This window comes from Salvia hispanica, chromosome 3 (assembly GCF_029641045.1).
Source record: "Salvia hispanica isolate PSC_SH4W2 chromosome 3, Shi_PSC_v1, whole genome shotgun sequence".
Taxonomy (NCBI): Eukaryota; Viridiplantae; Streptophyta; class Magnoliopsida; order Lamiales; family Lamiaceae; genus Salvia; species Salvia hispanica.
In genome coordinates, this window is record NC_142694.1 from 46,978,128 (window position 1) to 46,996,857 (window position 18,730).

The 18,730-nt window shown below is 36.2% G+C and overlaps 3 protein-coding genes and 2 pseudogenes across 4 annotated transcripts; all 5 read left to right on the forward strand.

Annotated features, from left to right (window-relative positions):
• The first annotated feature begins 500 nt into the window (after nucleotides 1–500).
• Nucleotides 501–2,447, forward strand: LOC148930966 (uncharacterized). The gene is made up of 8 exons (XM_089069467.1): nucleotides 501–639; nucleotides 721–756; nucleotides 849–878; nucleotides 972–1,076; nucleotides 1,368–1,415; nucleotides 1,686–1,775; nucleotides 1,854–1,904; nucleotides 2,428–2,447. Exons 1-8 carry the CDS (start codon nucleotides 501–503, stop codon nucleotides 2,445–2,447), a joined length of 519 nt encoding a protein of 172 aa, XP_088925593.1.
• On the forward strand, nucleotides 2,438–3,433 carry LOC148930967 (rust resistance kinase Lr10 pseudogene; annotated as a pseudogene).
• Nucleotides 3,434–6,390: 2,957 nt separating this feature from the next.
• LOC148930968 (uncharacterized) lies at nucleotides 6,391–7,206 on the forward strand. The gene is made up of 2 exons (XM_089066669.1): nucleotides 6,391–7,069; nucleotides 7,148–7,206. The coding sequence occupies exons 1-2, from the start codon at nucleotides 6,391–6,393 to the stop codon at nucleotides 7,204–7,206; spliced, it is 738 nt and encodes a 245-aa protein (XP_088922795.1).
• A 1,128-nt stretch (nucleotides 7,207–8,334) lies between these two features.
• On the forward strand, nucleotides 8,335–9,311 carry LOC148930969 (rust resistance kinase Lr10 pseudogene; annotated as a pseudogene).
• Nucleotides 9,312–13,424: 4,113 nt separating this feature from the next.
• On the forward strand, nucleotides 13,425–16,818 carry LOC125212474 (rust resistance kinase Lr10-like). Of its 2 annotated transcripts, none has more exons than XM_048112657.2 (7): nucleotides 13,425–14,088; nucleotides 14,177–14,209; nucleotides 14,303–14,332; nucleotides 14,420–14,521; nucleotides 14,593–14,640; nucleotides 15,358–15,387; nucleotides 15,542–16,818. In XM_048112657.2, the coding sequence occupies exons 1-7, from the start codon at nucleotides 13,446–13,448 to the stop codon at nucleotides 16,690–16,692; spliced, it is 2,037 nt and encodes a 678-aa protein (XP_047968614.2). In that variant the 5' UTR covers nucleotides 13,425–13,445; the 3' UTR covers nucleotides 16,693–16,818. The 2 variants fall into 2 exon arrangements, with proteins under 2 accessions (XP_047968614.2, XP_047968615.1); XM_048112658.2 differs by having other exon boundaries at nucleotides 13,949–14,088; nucleotides 14,420–14,436.
• The last annotated feature ends 1,912 nt before the right edge of the window (nucleotides 16,819–18,730 follow it).

The following is an 18,730-nucleotide window of genomic DNA, read 5'->3' on the forward strand; positions in this document are numbered from 1 at the left end:
CCCTCTTGATTCTCTCCATCGAAGCAAACTGCGTTCCTTCTTCCTGCGGTGCTATTCGCAACATCAGCTACCCGTTCCGCCTCACGAGCGATCCCAACGACTGCGGCCATCCCAGATTCGAACTAACCTGCAAAAACAACGCCACCTCGCTCCACCTAAACTCTCACAAATACTATGTCAAATCCATCAACTACCAACAATCCACCGTCATGCTGATTGATGCTTCCATAAACAATGACACACTCTGCATCCCTTCCTCATCTCCTCCTCCTCCAGCTCCTTCCAACTCCATGGATCCTTACTACAATTACTATTCCATTCTACAACACTCGGTTAACTTAATTAGCTGCCCTGATCCATTACATAATTCTTCTTCCCTTTTCACAGACATCACTCCACACTGCGCCTCATATTCATCCACTCCTGGATTTAGATACGTAAAGGTCGGGCGCCTCATGGCCTCAGAGGTGCCACACACATGTGGATTGGATCTGATAGTGATGACATCTTGGCCGGGATTCGAGTATTCGAAGAAGAATGTTTCATTTGAAGAAATCCAGCAATCTGTCTGGTATGGATTTGAACTCTCCTTCTGTTCTGACTGCAGTGAACAAGTCATAATGTGGAGTAAGAAACCAAGCAAGAATGTTAGTTGAGTTTCATCACTGCTAATCTTAATTTGCTAATGCTAATCCTTTTGATTATGGAAAATATATGCAGGGAAACTCTTATATAAGTTATTAGGAGCACCTACACGTAAGGATTTGCATTTTGAATACTAACAACATATAATTATGTTCACATTAATCACTACTACCTAATTTAATGATTATTATCAATTTATGCAGGAGTTCTCCTAATTCCTCTGGCCATTCTAGGTTATTTTTCTTTATCATTCATCAATTTTCTCAAGATTTATTAATAATGGCCATAAGATTACGATAGAACTAATTTCGTGAAAGAAATTTCAGTCTTCATAATTGCAGGGGTAAGCCTTCCTGTGACAATCGTAATCGCAATTATTGGTCTATTAGTAATATTCGTATTCAGTTCCGTTTGGGGAAGGATACTAAACTGTAAGAATCTTCGATTTCATTTTTCTTTGAGTTAATTAATTGTCCTTATTTAAATTATGTAATTTGATCAAATTTTGGTAAAGTTTGAAATCGTAAATATAAGTTACTAAGTTCCAATATTTCTCAATGGTCCCATTTTGTACAAAATGTGTCTTTTGATAATGTTTAAAACATGTTTCATTAAAATAAATATTTATTTTCTCCTTTCAATTAAACGTGGTTTAAATGACTACTACACATTTTATTTTCTTTCTAATCTTGATGTCTCAAATGTTCATTTTTAATTGGCAGGCTTCTACCATCAAGGTCTGTTATCAGCCAATTACATTTTATTCATTGGTAAGTTTTACAAATTTATGTTGTAGTATTTGAAAGAAGAATTCAAAATAAGAAAAGATATTAGTATTACCTGAATTAAATGCAACCAAGTTTAGTGAATTTTAGCATATTGGGTGTCTTATAATCCTAGCTTCTTATATATTGTGTTATGTATATCCACAGTGCTTGTCGTGACATGTCTGGCAATTATAGGTAAGCAATTTAGTTAATGTCTCACTACAAACACAACGGATAAAGTTACTAACATTGTGTTCTTAAAAATAACTCCAGTTTGTTTTATTGGAGCTCTAAATCCCCTTGTTATTATCATCATCGGATCTGGAGTTGTATTGCTAATCCTCTATAATATCGTCCATAGCTGTAAGAATCTTTAAATTCATTTCTCTTAGTTACTTATAATGATGACGATAATGGTGATGTCTTGTGTATCTGATGTAGTTGTTGGGAACAGATATATGCCGCGCTTGGCAACTCAATTCATGTTCTCAGGTATGGTAATAGGAGTTTCATTTTGTCATTTCGGTCATTCTACTAGTACCAATTGCATTTCATTTTTACTTAAAATATAATATAACCTCATATTCCGCTAATTCATTTTTACTTAAAATGTAATATAACCTCATATTCCACTAATTCATTTTTATTCATGTCTCATTAACTTTTTCATCTTTACATTTCTTAAAATTTGTAATTTTGTATCTAAAGAAAATAAGACACCAATCATGGACCTAGGGATATAATTTCCATTAGTTTTCCAGTCATTTCACTTATAATGAATCAAGGAATTTGTTCTACTTTTTACTGTTTAGCACAAGTTTTTTGGGTCATCTTACTAAATGCATTCTTCTTCTTTTCCAGCCATCATCTCTAGTATCATCATCTGGACACCAAGAATAATTATTTGTCCTTTTATTATTTGGTTTTTGATTTACAAATTCCGAAGAAGGCATTTGTCCTTATTTGAGGGAGTAGAGTCCTTCCTACAAAGTGACAATAAACTCGCTCCAATTAGGTATTCTTATTCGGACATAAAGAAGATGACTAAGAATTTTGAAGAAAAACTAGGCCAAGGGGGCTTCGGTTCTGTTTACAGAGGAAAGCTTCGAAGTGGCCATCTTGTAGCAATCAAATTGCTCGGAAAATCCGGAGCAAATGGGCAAGATTTCATCAATGAAATAACAACTATTGGGAGGATCCATCATGTAAATGTTGTCGAACTTGTTGGATACTGTGCTGAAAGATCCAAGCGTGCTCTCATTTTTGATTTCATGCCAAATGGTTCCCTTGACAAGCACATCTTCAACCGAGAAAAAACTTCTCCAATGGATTGCGAAATGAAATTTAAGATTGCAGTTGGAGTGGCTCGAGGGATTAAGTATTTGCACCATGGTTGTGACATCCAGATCTTGCATTTTGACATCAAACCTCATAATATACTTCTTGATGATAATTTTGTTCCAAAAATATCAGATTTTGGGTTGGCAAAATTATGCGCCACAAATAAGGAGGCAGTGACATTGACGGCCGCTAGAGGAACCATAGGGTATGTTGCTCCTGAACTTATCAATAGAAGTATTGGTAGAGTGTCTTACAAGGCTGATGTGTATAGTTTTGGAATGTTGTTGATGGAAATGGTGAGCTTAAACAAACACTTGATACGAAAAAATGATGAATCTAGTAAGTATTTCCCAAACTGGATATACGAGCACTTGAGCCAAGGTAGGGACATTGATGTTGGAAATGCTGATGAAAATGATGATAGAAATATTGTCCGGAAGATGACTATTGTTGCGTTATGGTGCATACAAATGAGTCCAGATAATCGTCCATCAATGAATAAGGTAGTGAATATGTTAGAAGGTGATGTTGAACATCTGCAGATTCCTGATTATCCGTCACAAACAGTGTATATGGATAAAAATGGGGAAAAATGGTGGAATACAGATTCATATGATTCCACATCATTGTTGCATGATGACAGTGGTAGCTGCGTTATCGAGATAATTAGCAATGCTTGATCGGCCTCTCTTGTACCAGTATATTGCTTCTCGTAATCAGAGTGAATTGCCATGCCATTAATTAGTTATGTACTTTTATGGTCTTGTGAATTATATTGATGAATTTATTGAATTCATCTCATATAACTAGTGATTAACCAAGTTACAATATGAGGATAGTTTTGGCATGTTTTTGAGCCAGAAAAAGGGTTTTGAGTTATTTGAAGAGAATCGTCACAAGTAGTGAAGAGAACTTGTGTATGTATTGCAGCGCTAGCAGTGAGTTGTGTGGATATTAGAGGTGTAAACTAAATCACAGGCTGATTCAGAATTTTTCGTTCGAGGGTACGAAAATAATTATGGCACTTCAAAGCTTCCAAATTTAACCGATCTTTTTATATTCTTTAATTTTTTTTCTCAGTCAAAATTTATGATTTTATTTTACTATTAAAAACATCACAAAGATGTGTATTAGAAGAGATTTAAAAAGATAACAACTAATTATATATTATACCGTAACGATATGAAATTAAAATACATTAGAATATTTTCAAAAAGGCTAAAGAAGATATAAAATATTCTTTTAACGATTGGAAAAACAGAAAGAATAAATACATGTGTGAGTCATAGTTATGTAGGTTTCAAATGCATTAAAATATTTTTAAAAAAGCTAAAGCGATGAAGGTATAAAAAATGTTTTAAAAATTTTGAATAGAATAATAAATATAGGGGTCCTATTCTAATGCTTATAACACCCTAATCCAAAATCAAGACTAAATCTCCACCCTTGGATTTTAAAATGAGTGGATGAGATTAAAACTCACAAATCTCAATAAATAGTAGACAAAATATCAACAAAAGGTTAATATCGTCATTATGTTATCATATGATAATTTTCGTGGGTGTTTTTTTATATCAACATTGTGTATTACAAATATCAACAATATGACATTATAATATCAATACAATGACAAGAAAATATCAACACATTTTTATTGAGATTTTGCCTACAATATATTGAGATTGTTTGTTGCATTTGTTGATAAAAGCTGCTTATCAACATGTACGAAAATTGAAATATAATTTATCAAATTTCATCACCTGAACATCGTCGAAACATATGCAATTGAGATCTCGTTGGAATCCTTATTAAATTATCTTTAATTTGATATATCTTTTGCAAAAAAATAATTTAAATTGAGAGAGTTACGTAAATTTAAAGATTTGAGATGATTTTGAGGAGAGAGAAAGTAGTTAGTTATAATTACTATACGTAGGATTTGACATTAATACCCTTTTAATTTAATTAATAATTATTTAAATTTAAAATATATTACACTTGACATTATATTAACCACAAGATCTTCTAATCTAATGGTCGAAAATTGGTCTTAATTTGGGATTGATAATTAGTTAGCAATTGATTACATCCCTAATAAATATATATGTGAATTGTGTAGGTTTCAAATGCATTAGGATATTAAATAAACAAAACATAAAAGAATATAGTGACGATGTTGACGGTTAGTTAGCAATTGATTACATCCCTAATAAATATATATGTGAATTGTGTAGGTTTCAAATGCATTAGGATATTAAATAAACAAAACATAAAAGAATATAGTGACGATGTTGACGGTCTTGAACTCGGGGCTTTTGCCGTGTCTCGAACTTGGCGTCGACTACCGCTGGACCAAGTATGTGAATTGTTAATGGGTATATCTAAATACATTATAATTACAAATTTTGGGGGTACAGTGGTACCTTTTTCTCATGTGACTCCGCCACTAAACTTAAATTATACTCCATTCAATTTGTTAGTTTTATTTCAAAAATAAAATTTTTCGTTATACTTAACTCACTTTGGCTCATTCTTTCCTTACTTTTTCTACTCCCTCTCGTATTTTTTTTATTTACTTTTTCTTTCTCACCTCTGAAGTTAGTGAACTCGTGTTCACTGGTGCGCTCTATATTAAAATTTGCATGAGTTTTCCATTCGTTTATACTTCGTCTTACAAGTTGAGTAAAACTGTTTTAGCACATCACAAATGTATTATTTTGTCATGTTTTTCCATGTTATCTATGCCCTCATCATTGCCAAACGGTTCACTTGACAAGTGCATCTTCAATCGAGAAAAAGCCTCTTCATTGGATTGGGATACAAAGTTTACGATTGTAGTTGAAGTGGCTCAAGGGATCAGGTATTTGCACCATGGTTGAGAAAGCCATGTTGATTCAACCGGGGTTGTTTGATGCATTTAGGCAAATTGAACCGAAGGAGAAGACGGGGCTGCAAAAACCGTAACTCTTGAGGAAGTTGAAGGAGATGCAAAAATCAACCGTGAATAAGCAATGAATGTGCATAAATTCAAAGACAATGACATGGAGTTTTTGTCAAATGATATGTAAGTTGTTCACTGCTGGGATGCCAGAAATTACAAATAAATATCTGCCCCTCTTGAATGACACTCCCAACTATGGATGGCATGGCAGGCTTGACAATTATAGCAGGTACAAAATTTTTGGAAGTAGAGCAGTAATGTGTGTGAAGTGATGCTTGGGTATCAAGAGGGAGTCAACAGTCAAGGACTACAGACTGTGGTGCACACCAAGAAGTGAAAACAAAAGGTCTTTGATGACAATATCAGGGCAAGGCCAAGAAGAATGACAAAGCTTCCAGCCAGATTAGGGACTATGATAAGTCATTTTTTGCCTATTTTTCATCAACTTTATGCGTTATTTAATTTAATTATTCTACGTTTCCTTTGATATGTTTTGACTTTTACTATAAGTCCATAACTGAAGGCGTTTCTGCCCGCCTGCATGTTTAAATATAGTTATTCTATATTTTGGATCTTATTATTATCGACACAAAATAGTTATCATAATATTTTACTAATCCCATTCTTATTGATTTTAAGAAGACTCAATAAATGTAGTGCATAATTAGTTGTTGATTCACTAGTTTACATTCAAGCATGATCACAACTCAGAAGAAGCTCATAATCTTCCTCTTTACCTTGATTCTCTCATTCCATTCCTTCTATTGTGCTATTGCAAAGGAATTCAGTCCTTCAGCCTGCGGTGCTATTCGCAATATCAGCAACCCTTTCCGCCTCAAGAGCGACCCCATCCACTGCGGAGATCCCATATTTGAACTCACCTGCGAAAACAATGCCACCTTCGTCTATATAGACTCTATCAAGTACTATGTCAAAGCAATCAACTACCTAAACTCCACCATCAGGGTGGTTGATGCTTCCATAAACAACGATGACATCTGCTCTTTCCCCATCCATTCCTCGTATCTCGAATTAACTTCTAGTCTATACTACTATCCGAATCCCATTCTAAACTTGTCACTTAACTTTATTAGCTGCCCCAATCCGTTGAACGATACTTCCCTCTTTAAAGACATTACTCAAGATTGCCCCTCTAATTTACCACATCCCCGATTTCGTTATGTATATGTTGGACAAATCATGGCCTCAGAGGTACCACATATGTGTGGAGTAGATCTAATTGTCCTAACATCGTGGCCGGGAATTATGGATGTGAAGAATGTTTCACTTTCAGAAATCCATCAGTCTCTCTTGTATGGACTTGATCTTTACTTCTGTTCTACTTGTAGAATTACAATGATACGGTCATTGTGGGGTATGACACGCTTGCTTATCACATCGACTAATCCTTTCTTTGCATATATTCTAACGCTTTTGGTTCTGTTAAATGCAGAGAAAATCAGATATAACTTATTAGGATCTAATCGTAAGGATAAACACTTTGAATTCTAACAACATACTCTCTCTATATATTTATATAACTACCTAATTAATGATTTTATATGCAGGGTATCTCCTAATTCCTTTGGCCATTCTAGGTGCCTACTTAACATTTTTTATTCCTCCTTCATCAATTTTGTCACATCAATCAAGAAGAGATCTAATTTTGTGAAAGATATTTCAGTTTTTATAATTGCAGGGATAAGCCTTCCTGTGACGATCATAATCGGTATTACTGTACTATTACTACTCTCTTTTACTCCAGGGATACAAAAATGTAAGAATTTTCAATTTCATTTTTCTGTTAAGTCTCTCTTTACTTATTAAATGTAACTTTGTAATTCACAGTCTTCTACATTAACACTGTGGAAGCAACTAATTACATTACATTCATTGGTATGCCCTCTAAATTTATAACTATCTTAAAATCAACAGAGTTTACATAGTGAGATGACTTTAAATTTCAACATTATTAATCCTTGTATATTGTATTTGTGTATTTATGTGTGCAGCCTTTGCCGTGAGTTGTGTGGCAATTATAGGTGCGCACTTAATTTATTAGTATGTCTCACATTGGAGAAGATTGATTGATACAACTTCTAATTTTGTCTCACAAAAATCTTCAGTTTTATTAACAGCAGTATTAAACCCCCATCTCATAATCATGGGATTTGGAGGTGGAATACTTCTCTTGCTTATTTACATCCACGAGTGTAAGAATCTTTACATTCTCTTTCTAAGATGAGTAATTTGATCATATTTGTTGTACTATTGAATTCACTTTTTTTTTTTTTTTAATTATGTGTATAGCTGGTATACGGCGAAATTATTATTACAAAATTCCAAATGAAATTAATGAACTCGAGTTTCCTGGTGCGCTCTATTCTTGCATCTATTTTAGCACAAGTTTATTGGCCTTATTACTAAATGTACTTGTTCTTGTTTTTCCATGTTATCTCAGTCATCTTCTCCGGAATCGTCATCTTGGTACCAAGGATAATTATTAGTCCTTTGATAATTTTGTTTTTGATCAACAAATTCCGGAGAAGGCTTTTGTCCTCTTTCGAGGGAGTAGAGTCATTCCTACAAAGTGACAACAAACTTGCTCCAATTAGGTATTCCTATTCGGATATAAAGAAGATGACTAAGAATTTTGAAGATAAACTTGAGGCTTTGGTTCTGTTTATAAAGGAAAGCTTCGCAGTGGTCATCTTGTAGCAGTCAAATTGCTTGGAAAATCTGCAGCGAGCGGGCAAGACTTCATCAATGAAATAGCAACTATTGGAAGGATCCATCATGTAAATGTTGTCCAACTTGTTGGATATTGTGCTGAAAGATCCAAGCGTGCTCTTATTTATGATTTCATGTCAAATAGTTCCCTTGACAAGTACATTTTCAATCGAGAAAAAGCATCTTCTTTAAGATTGGAGTGGGACATGAAATTTAAGATTGCAGTTCAAGTGGCTCGAGGGATTGAGTATTTGCACCATGGTTGTGGTATCCAGATATTACATTTTGACATCAAACCTCATAATATACTTCTTGATGATAAGTTCGTTCCAAAAATATCGGATTTTGGGCTTGCAAAATTATGTGCCGCAAACAAGCAGGCAGTGACATTGACAGCTGCTAGAGGAACTATTGGGTATGTTGCTCCTGAACTTATTAATAGAAGTATTGGTGCAGTATCTTACAAGGTTGATGTGTATAGCTTCGGGATGTTGTTGATGGAAATGGTAAACTTAAATAAACACTTGACAAGGAACAATGATGAATCAAGTAAGTATTTTCCAAACTGGATATACGACCACTTGAATGAAGGTAGGAACATTGACACCGGAAATATTGATGAAAATGATGATAGAAACATTGGTCGGAAGATGACTATTGTCGCGTTATGGTGCATACAAATGTGTCCAGAAAATCGTCCATCAATGAATAAGGTGTTGCAGATGTTAGAAGGTGATGTCGAACATTTAAAGATCCCTAATTACCCAGCGTATATGGCAGGAAATGAGAAAGAAAACTGGGCTACGCTTACAGATTCAAATGTTTCCATATCATTGTTGCATGATAACAATGATAGCAATATTATTGAGATTATTAGTAATGCTTGAACTATTTGTTCTTTCATCTATTTTTACTTAGAATAAGGTTCCACTAGTTGTGTATTTGTGATATGTTCATACTCATATGTAACATGAAGTGAACTACCATATTGCTATTAGTTAGTTATTTACTTACATATTAAAGAATTCTTTAGTCATCCTACATATAAATAGGGTGATAATTGTTGTGAAAGGTTTAACAATCCCCATTTATGCCAAGCATGTATAGCAATTCATGGTAATTACCTTGTCCAGTTTAAAATTATAAAGTATATAAATATAATTATAAGTTGTAGTAACAAATTACAATGATATTATGTTAATTTGGCAATGAAGTTCAAAATGTACAGAGTTAAGAGTATGTGCTAATTACCTTTTTGGTGTTGAATTATAGTTAAAAACAGATTAATTCACAATTCTGTAAATATTTTTGGTGGTGAATTACAGATTTCTTTTTATTTATTAATTTTAATAGAAGAATATGAAAGATGTATTTTATGGGATCAATAATTATATTTCATAGTGCCAAAAAGACAATTAATGCGACGAAAATTTCAACACGGAGTTATAAATTTTGATGTATGGGTTTGTACTTGTAGACTTCTTTGCACTTAATTAACTATCATCATTAACTTACTTTGAAAAATCAATCGTCATTGAATTACATGCTGCATGGAGGTATTGACTATTTTAATGAAGTCCATGTATCGGTTATTGATTCTTTTGAGCATTTATTTTGTAATTCATTTTTGGATAGAAGATGGGATATATATTTCAGTAAATGGTGCCACATTGTGGCTGACCATAAATTAGTTTTTAGTTTATTTGTTGGTACGGACTAGGGCGGCTGGGATCTGAACAGCCACCGAAGAAGGTACCGGAGCCTGACCGGAGATGCTCACCGGCAGTTACAACGTATTGAGAGAGAGATAAGAGAGAAGGATAGTTTTCATTTCATTAAGCATAAAAATGTCAATTGCAATTATATATCCTATTTATTGGTGATAAGCTAAAAAATGAGATTAAATAAGCTAAATAATTTAGACTATTTTTTATGAAAATCTTAAAGTAAAAAAATTAGATTATTTAGACTTGAGGGTGATATGATCCCATATCATATCTTTAGAAATCCCAATTATTTAGTAATATTTTGATTTACCGTATCTTTTATATATTTGTTTAGATATTTGTTTCTTAGTATTCTAGTCTTATAAATAGGAGATATTGTATTCATTCATTCAATCAATTAATGAATTATTATTTCTCTCCAAAGATAACGTATGCTTTCCAATCCTAATTTGGATTCCATCCGCCGATCCTGATTGGACGCCGGAGTATTCTATCAGCCGCCTAGTTATCGCGTTGCCCGACGGGAGGAATCCGCGCACAACTCGAAACTATTATTTCCGCCGACCCAACGAAGGGCGCCGGAATACTTTTCGATCGCCGTAAACACGCTGCAGATCGCAGTTAAGGATAAGGTCCTTAACAACCGGTGCTTTCATCGGTTTACTCATGTTCCGCTTTCATAATAACGGGAAAGGAACTTGGGGGAGCCACCGCCCGGACACTTTCCGAACGGTTCTTCCCGCCGCAACAACGTCGGTGTCCGTTGTGATTATCTGGGACTTCAGCGACCGCCCTTGGACGAGGAGCCGTCTACTCGACCTTTGGATGACGGCAACAACGACGACGCCATTAGGACTGGATAGATTTGATTCTTGGAGTGATGAAACGAATCGCCGGTTCGATAATCTTGAACCAAACCCGAACCGTAGGCGTGATCAGCGAACATGGTATGACGACGACGATGATTTTGATGGTGATGGGGCACGACGAAGACGTAATTGGGAGATGGGGTGTCCCGCAGAAACCCTAATTTTGGCGCGCGTGACAGCCCGCAGAGAGATCAATATCGTCGCGAGGGGAGAAATCGCAGGGGAGCATGTTGGGACCCACCAGGATTTCAACAACATCGTCACCTAATAGGTGGGTATGATCAGCATTTTAATTGGCCAGCCACGTGTTACGTGCCACCACAGTCGCGGCAGCCCTCTTGTTGGGAACCACCGCCTCGCCGTGCATCGCGAGGATATTCAGATTATGGTCCAGCCACCACAGCGAAGGACCCAATTCACACAAAATTGTAGACGTTTGACAGGATGGACGCTCGTGTCGTTGCCGCTGATTGTCGGGTGAGCAAATCCCGATCGTCGCAACAGCCCGATCTTGATTGGCAATATATATCTCCGTCGCTTCGGAAGATAGAATATCCTCCATCGAGAAGTACCATGGTTTCTTTTGTGCCGTCGGGTTTACCCCCTAATGTCTCGTCGACTCCACCGCGACACTGCACAATCAAGGATACCAATTGCAGATCGGATCTCCAATCACTACAACGCTCGAGCATGACGAGCCACTGCAATTCAGTAGCGCTGCTGCCCGTTGCAGCTTCTGTCCGATATTCGAATCTGCCCTAACCAGCAACCATTGTCGCAAAGCAGCCCCACCATGACTACTAACCGCCGCCAACACTGCCCAGATCAGATCGCCAGCCACAGCAGCCGAGTCCTCCACCGCCCTTGGAGCTGCTGCCCTGCTCCGCTCCAGGACCTTCTCAGCCCTTGCAACCGTTGCCGGAGAAAGCTCCATTGTTGGCTTCTAATCGTCTTCCGCAAGTTGCTGTCACGAGCTCAAGTTCAAAGGAGCGGCATACGAATCTGCAAAATGTTGATGAGTATGGTTTGATAAAGAAAGTTGTGCCTTGTTCTCATGATGTCGTGGGAGAGAAGAACATTGTTAAAGATAAATGGAAAGAAAATGAGATGGGGTCGAAGGGTTTAGTTGGGAGTAAAGATGAGGAAGACAGTGATATATTTAGGATGATCAAAGTGACCATTTTGCGCGCATTCGATCCTGGTATATGTGTCAGTTTTAGCAAACGAAAGTATGGATTTCTTGCTATGCAGATGGAAAAATCGGATTTACATGAGAGCGAGAAAGAGCTGCCACTAGAAGAAGTTATCAAGTGCTTGTTTGCCGCCGTAGAAACCTTTCGCATCTTGCTACATGTGCTTGCCAAACATGTTGTCTTCACTAATGCTCGGAAATTTAATGGGGATGATGAAGGGAAACGCTCAGCTGCTCGGTGTGTGTTTGATCCAAGAGGAGATTATTCGCCAAAGCTTCTTCTTTCAACTCTCCGTTGCTTCTTGGTTTCCACCTTGAGGACAAGGTGGATTTTAACCGTGGGGAAGTTGATACGATCCCATATCATATCTTTAGAAATCCCAATTATTTAGTTATATTTTGATTTACCGTATCTTTTATATATTTGTTTAGATATTTGTTTCTTAGTATTCTAGTCTTATAAATAGGAGATATTGTATTCATTCATTCAATCAATTAATGAATTATTATTTCTCTCCAAAGATAACGCATGTTTTCCAATCCTAATTTGGATTCCATCCGTCGATCCTGATTGGACGTCAGAGTATTCTATCAGCCGCCTAGTTATTGCGTCGCCCGACGGGAGGAACCCGCGCACAACTCGAAACTATTATTTCCGCCAACCAAAGAAGGGCACCGGAATACTTTTCGATCGCCGTAAACACGCTGCAGATCGCAGTTAAAGAGAAGGTCCTTAACAGAGGGTATAGTAATTAAAATAAAATATATCAGTGAAGAAATTTTTGTTCTCTATTTTCTAGGCTTATCTTTTGAATTCAATTGATGCTTAGATTTTCATAAAGGAATTGCTCTAACACCTATTGTAATGTTATTTGTTTTGATAAGTTTTCAAAGTTAAAAATATTTTGGTCATGAATGTGAAAATTTGTGTATTGATTCTAAAATATATATAAAAAAAAAGTATTCTAATAAAGTAATCTCTATCTGTCCACTAACTACAATTAATATTATAATATGGTCATTTCTCAGCAATCAACTACACGCATTGACTCATTGACTTCAACTGAAAAAAGGAAGACTATAAACGTTGACTTAGTCAGCCACAAATGAATAATTCTTCCACCAATTAAAAAGGACAGCCACAATGAAAAATAGAGTAAAAAAATAGGAAAAAGTAAATTATTTGCTTACAAATATTGTTTGGCCTAAATTGGTGAAACACATTATCCAGTCATGGCCTCAACACATAACTTCATCTTTCTCATCACTTCATCTCTATTGATTCTCTCACTCCATGCTGCTGCTGATGCAAACTGCAGTCCTTCAGCATGCGGGGCTATTCGCAACATCAGCAACCCTTTCCGCCTCAATAGCGACCCCATCCACTGCGGCCATCCCAACTTCGAACTAACCTGCGAAAACAATGTCACCTTCTTCCAATGGGACTCCACCAAGTACTATGTCAAATCCATCAACTACCAAAACTCCACCGTCAGGCTTGTTGATGCTTCCATAAACAACGACGACATCTGCTCTTTCCCTATCACTTCCTCATACTACGATTCTTACCTATGTGGAGAATTGTCAGTTAACTTGATTAGCTGCCCCAATCCGTTGAACAATTCTTCCATCTTTACAGATATTAGTCAAGATTGTGCCTCTAATTTATCACATCCCGGATTTCGTTACATAAATGTTGGGCGCATCAAGGCCTCAGAGGTACCACATATGTGTGGAGTAGATCTAGCAGTCGAGATATCAGGGCAGGGATTCATGAATCTGAAGAAAGTTTCACTCTCCGAAATCCACCAATATTTCTTGTATGGCTTTGAAATCCAATACGGTTATAATCGCTACAAAAAATCCACAATATGGGGTAAGAAAACTAATATTTTTTATTCACAATGGTAATTAAGATATGTTATTTCATCATTAACAACACTTTTAATTCTTGACAATGGCAGAGCAACTCTTGAATCGCATATTAGCACCTACTCGTAAGTATTCACCCTTGGATTTCTAACAACATATATAGTATAATTGTGTTTATAACAACATAATTAATGATTATATGTCATATGTATCTGCAGGGTATCTACTAGTTCCTCTGGCCATTCTAGGTGCCCACTTAACATTTTTTTCCTTTCATCAATTTTTATCACATCAATTAATCAAGAAGATATCTAATTTTGTCGAACAAATTTCAGTTTTCATAATAGCAGGGGTAAGCCTTCCTTTGACGATCATCATTGGAACTACTGGTCTATTACTTTTCTCCTTTGCTACAATTTGGGATGATATAGAATACTGTAAGAATTTTTAATTTCATTATTCTATTTAGTGTCTCTTAATTTCTCAAATGTTCCTTTTTAATTTGCAGACTACTACTATCAGGTACGGCCATCTCAAAGTTACGGAGCATTCGATGGTACGTATGCTCTTTATATTTATGTTGTAGGGGGGTGTTCAGTTTGCAATATTGTATCCGAGATTAAATTTGTAGTGTGTTTGGTTCAAGAGATTCAACCCCACAACTCAATCCTAGATAAATAATCATGGAATAATAAGTCATAGCTAACCTCATATGACTAAAATAATCTCAATCCTAGATTGTATCTTGGTATTATGTGATCTTGGAAACAAAACACTACAAAAAACTCGCTATTTAGTGACGGAACTATCCGTCACTAATCAGCGAAATTTCTTCACTTAACACTGTTATTGACAGATAAAGTACTAACAGATCCATCACTAAACGTAGCGGCTGCCATGGTAAGTTTTGTGTTAGTGACGGATTTATCTGTCAATAATTAATGACAGACGCTTTCAAGCCATGTATCATAAAATCTTGATCTGCAGTCACCGTCACTAATTACGTCACTAATAAGCGAATTTTTTGTTATGCGAACACCACCTAGGAGTACTATTTACTTTGAATTCTAATTTGCACAAGTCCATCTACCCTATGCAACAGAAGTAGTTTCATCTATTAATGTAGAATCTATAAAATTCATTTCTCTTTTCTTTTTTCTTTTGGTATTAATGTAGAGTCTATAAAATTCATTTCTCATTTTCGATAGGACTAAATCTATTATCGCTTCTTATACTCTGATTCCATTTTTTTTTTCTTTTTTCATGCATATAGGGAATGAAGTTAAGAACCTCGAACTCCCTGGTACGTTGAATTCCATTTCTATATTATAATTTGCATCAGTTTTCCTTTCATTTCTACTTCATTCATGCAAATTTACTATAAACTGTTTTAGCACAAGTGTTTTTTTGGCCTAATCACAACATGTATTTTGTCTTGTTTATTCATGTTATCTCAGCCATTATCACTGGAGTCATCATCTGGTCACCAAGGGTAATCATTTGTCCTTTGGTATTCTGCTTTTTGATCTACAAGTTCCGGAGGAGGCGCTTGTCCTCTTTCGAGGTAGTAGAGTCATTCCTACAAAGTGACAACAAGCTGGCTCCGATCAGGTATTCGTACTCCGACATAAAGAAGATGACTAAGAATTTTAAAGATAAACTAGGCCAAGGTGGCTTCGGTTCTGTTTACAAGGGAAAGCTTCGAAGTGGCAATCTGGTAGCAGTCAAATTGCTTGGAAAATCCGGAGCAAACGGGCAAGACTTCATTAATGAAATAGGAACTATTGGAAGGATCCATCATGTAAATATAGTCCAACTTGTTGGATATTGCGCTGAAAGATCAAAGCATGCCCTTGTTTTTGATTTCATGCCAAATGGTTCCCTTGACAAGCACATCTTCAATCGAGAAAAAACATCACCAATAAATTGGGAAATGAAGTTTAAGATTGCAGTTGAAGTGGCTCGGGGGATCAAGTATCTGCACCATGGTTGTGATATCCAGATCTTGCATTTTGACATTAAACCTCACAATATACTTCTTGATGATAAGTTCATTCCAAAAATATCAGATTTTGGGTTGGCAAAATTATGCTCAACAAACAAGGAGACAGTGACAATGACGATGGCTAGAGGAACCATAGGGTATGTTGCTCCGGAACTTATCAATAGAAGTATTGGTGCGGTCTCTTACAAGGCTGATGTGTATAGTTTTGGGATGTTATTGATGGAAATTGTGAGCTTAAACAAAGATTTGACACGAAATAATGATGAATCTAGCAAGTATTTTCCAAACTGGATATACGACCACTTGAACCAAGACAAGGACATTCACATTGGAAATGCTGATGAAAAAGATGATGGAAAAATTGGTAGAAAGATGACCATTGTAGCGTTATGGTGCATACAAATGAGTCCAAATAATCGTCCATCAATGAATAAAGTTTTGGAGATGTTAGAAGGTAATGTCGAAAATCTGCAGATTCCGGATTATCCAACGCATATGGCAGGAAATGAGAAAGGAAACTGGGCAACAAATTCAAATGCTTCCATATCATTGTTGCATGATAACAACGATAGCAGCATTATTCAGATTATTAGTAATGTTTGAATTTGGAATGTCATCTACTTTTCCTTTAAAAAAGATCCACTAGTTGTGTATTTGTAATTTGTTCATAATTAGATGTATTGTGGAATGAATTACCATATTACTATCAAATAGAGTAGTTTATTTTAATGGTGTAATTCATGCCGACACATGTCTATACATGCTAATTATCTAATCCAGTTTAATTTATAAAATATCGCAATATTAAATATAAGTAGTGTTAGAAGATATTACAAGAAATCATGAGAAGATATGGGAGTATACTCGGCCTAAAATAGAGGAGTAATTATTGTAAATTAGGTTTACCATATGTAGATATTGTGTTGCCTATATATCCTTGTAATCTCTATCGTCTAATTACAAGGAATAAGAATGATACAGGTTACCAACTCTTTAATTTAACATGGTATCAGAGCAGATCGATCCTTGCCTCAGAAAAAGTTCATCATAGCCGATAATACCTTTCCCGGCCTTTCTCCAGCCAAAATCAAGCCAGAAATCAAAACCTTCCCCGATCCTTTTCAGCCAAAACCAAACCAATCCAGAAATCAGAACCCTACATCAAAAAAATGTCAGACTTGGAGGATACAAAATCAATTCTAGAACAGATAACAAGCCTAAGGAATAGCAAAAGCATCACTGTCGCATTCAAACTGAATGGAAAGAACTACCCCCTTTGGTCACGAAACAAGCCACCGAACCCAGGGAGCAAAGGGTTCGACGAATGGGACGGACGAAATCGGTCAGCGGCGCTGCCGCGAGTAGAGGTAAAGGCTTAGGTTTTAAACCAAACCCTAATTCAAAGTTTGGATATTCTAATTTTGTTCCCCATGAAAAGTTAAAATATGAAATGAGACCCCATTTTATATCATGTCGGCCCCCAGTTTACTATGTATCCGAAATTGAACCCAGAACTTCTCAAATATCCCAAACTGGGCCGAAATTTGAGTCTAAAAATTAGTTTGCCCCCTTAATTTCCGCTGCATTCCATGTTCAAGGGTTGGATTTTTTACTGTGGAGCAACTGATACCATGACACCCGACAGAGATGATTTTATTGATTTTAGTGAAGTGGCAAAAATATATATAAGAACTGCCAATGAGGAATTGATCACCGTTGTTGGGGTGGGCACAATCCAAATATCACCTACTCTGCGACTTACAAATTGTTTATATGTCCATACTTTATCTCAAAGGCAGATGTCTATTAGTCATGTGACCAAGGAATTGAATTGCAAACTTCTGATGCATCCCGACTTTTGTATTTTACAGGATATTCAGACGAGGAGGGCGTGGCACTGAGAAGGAAGGGCTCTGTTACGTGGACGAGATAGCTCAACATGGCAGTGCAATGCTGGCTCACGGGTCCACGAAACAGGAAACTTGGCTTTGGCACCGAAGACTAGGACACCCTTCTCCTGGTTATTTTAAATTGCTTTATCCGAACCTTTCTATTCCGTCTGATTTTTCTTGTGAAACTTGTGTTTTGGCCAAGAGCCACAGACAATTATTTAAACCAACAAACACTCGTGTGAAATTCATGTTTTCTTTGGTGCATTCTGATGTATGGGGGCTAGCACCTATTGTTGGGGGGAACGGTTATCGATATTTTGTGATTTTTATTGATGACTGTACTAGAATGACGTGGATTTATTTCTTGAAACATAAAAATCTGAAGTATATGATAGATTTGTCGCTTTCTTTAAACATATCCAAACACAATTTCATACCACTATCAAAACCCTTAGGTCAGATAATGGGAGGGAATTTGTTAACAGTACCATGAACCAGTTCTGTAAACATAACGACATAATCCACCAAACTTCTTGTGCATATACACCGGAACAAAACGGGGTGGCTGGGAGATAAAATAGAACCATTCTAGAAATTAACCGGGCTCTCATGATTGAATCTAAAGTCCCCAAACATTTTTGGCCAGAGACAATCACCGCTTCCATCTACCTCATCAACCGTCTACCCACCAAAACCCTTCACATGAAAACTCCTCTCGATATACTATCTATACAAGCCAACATCCCTAA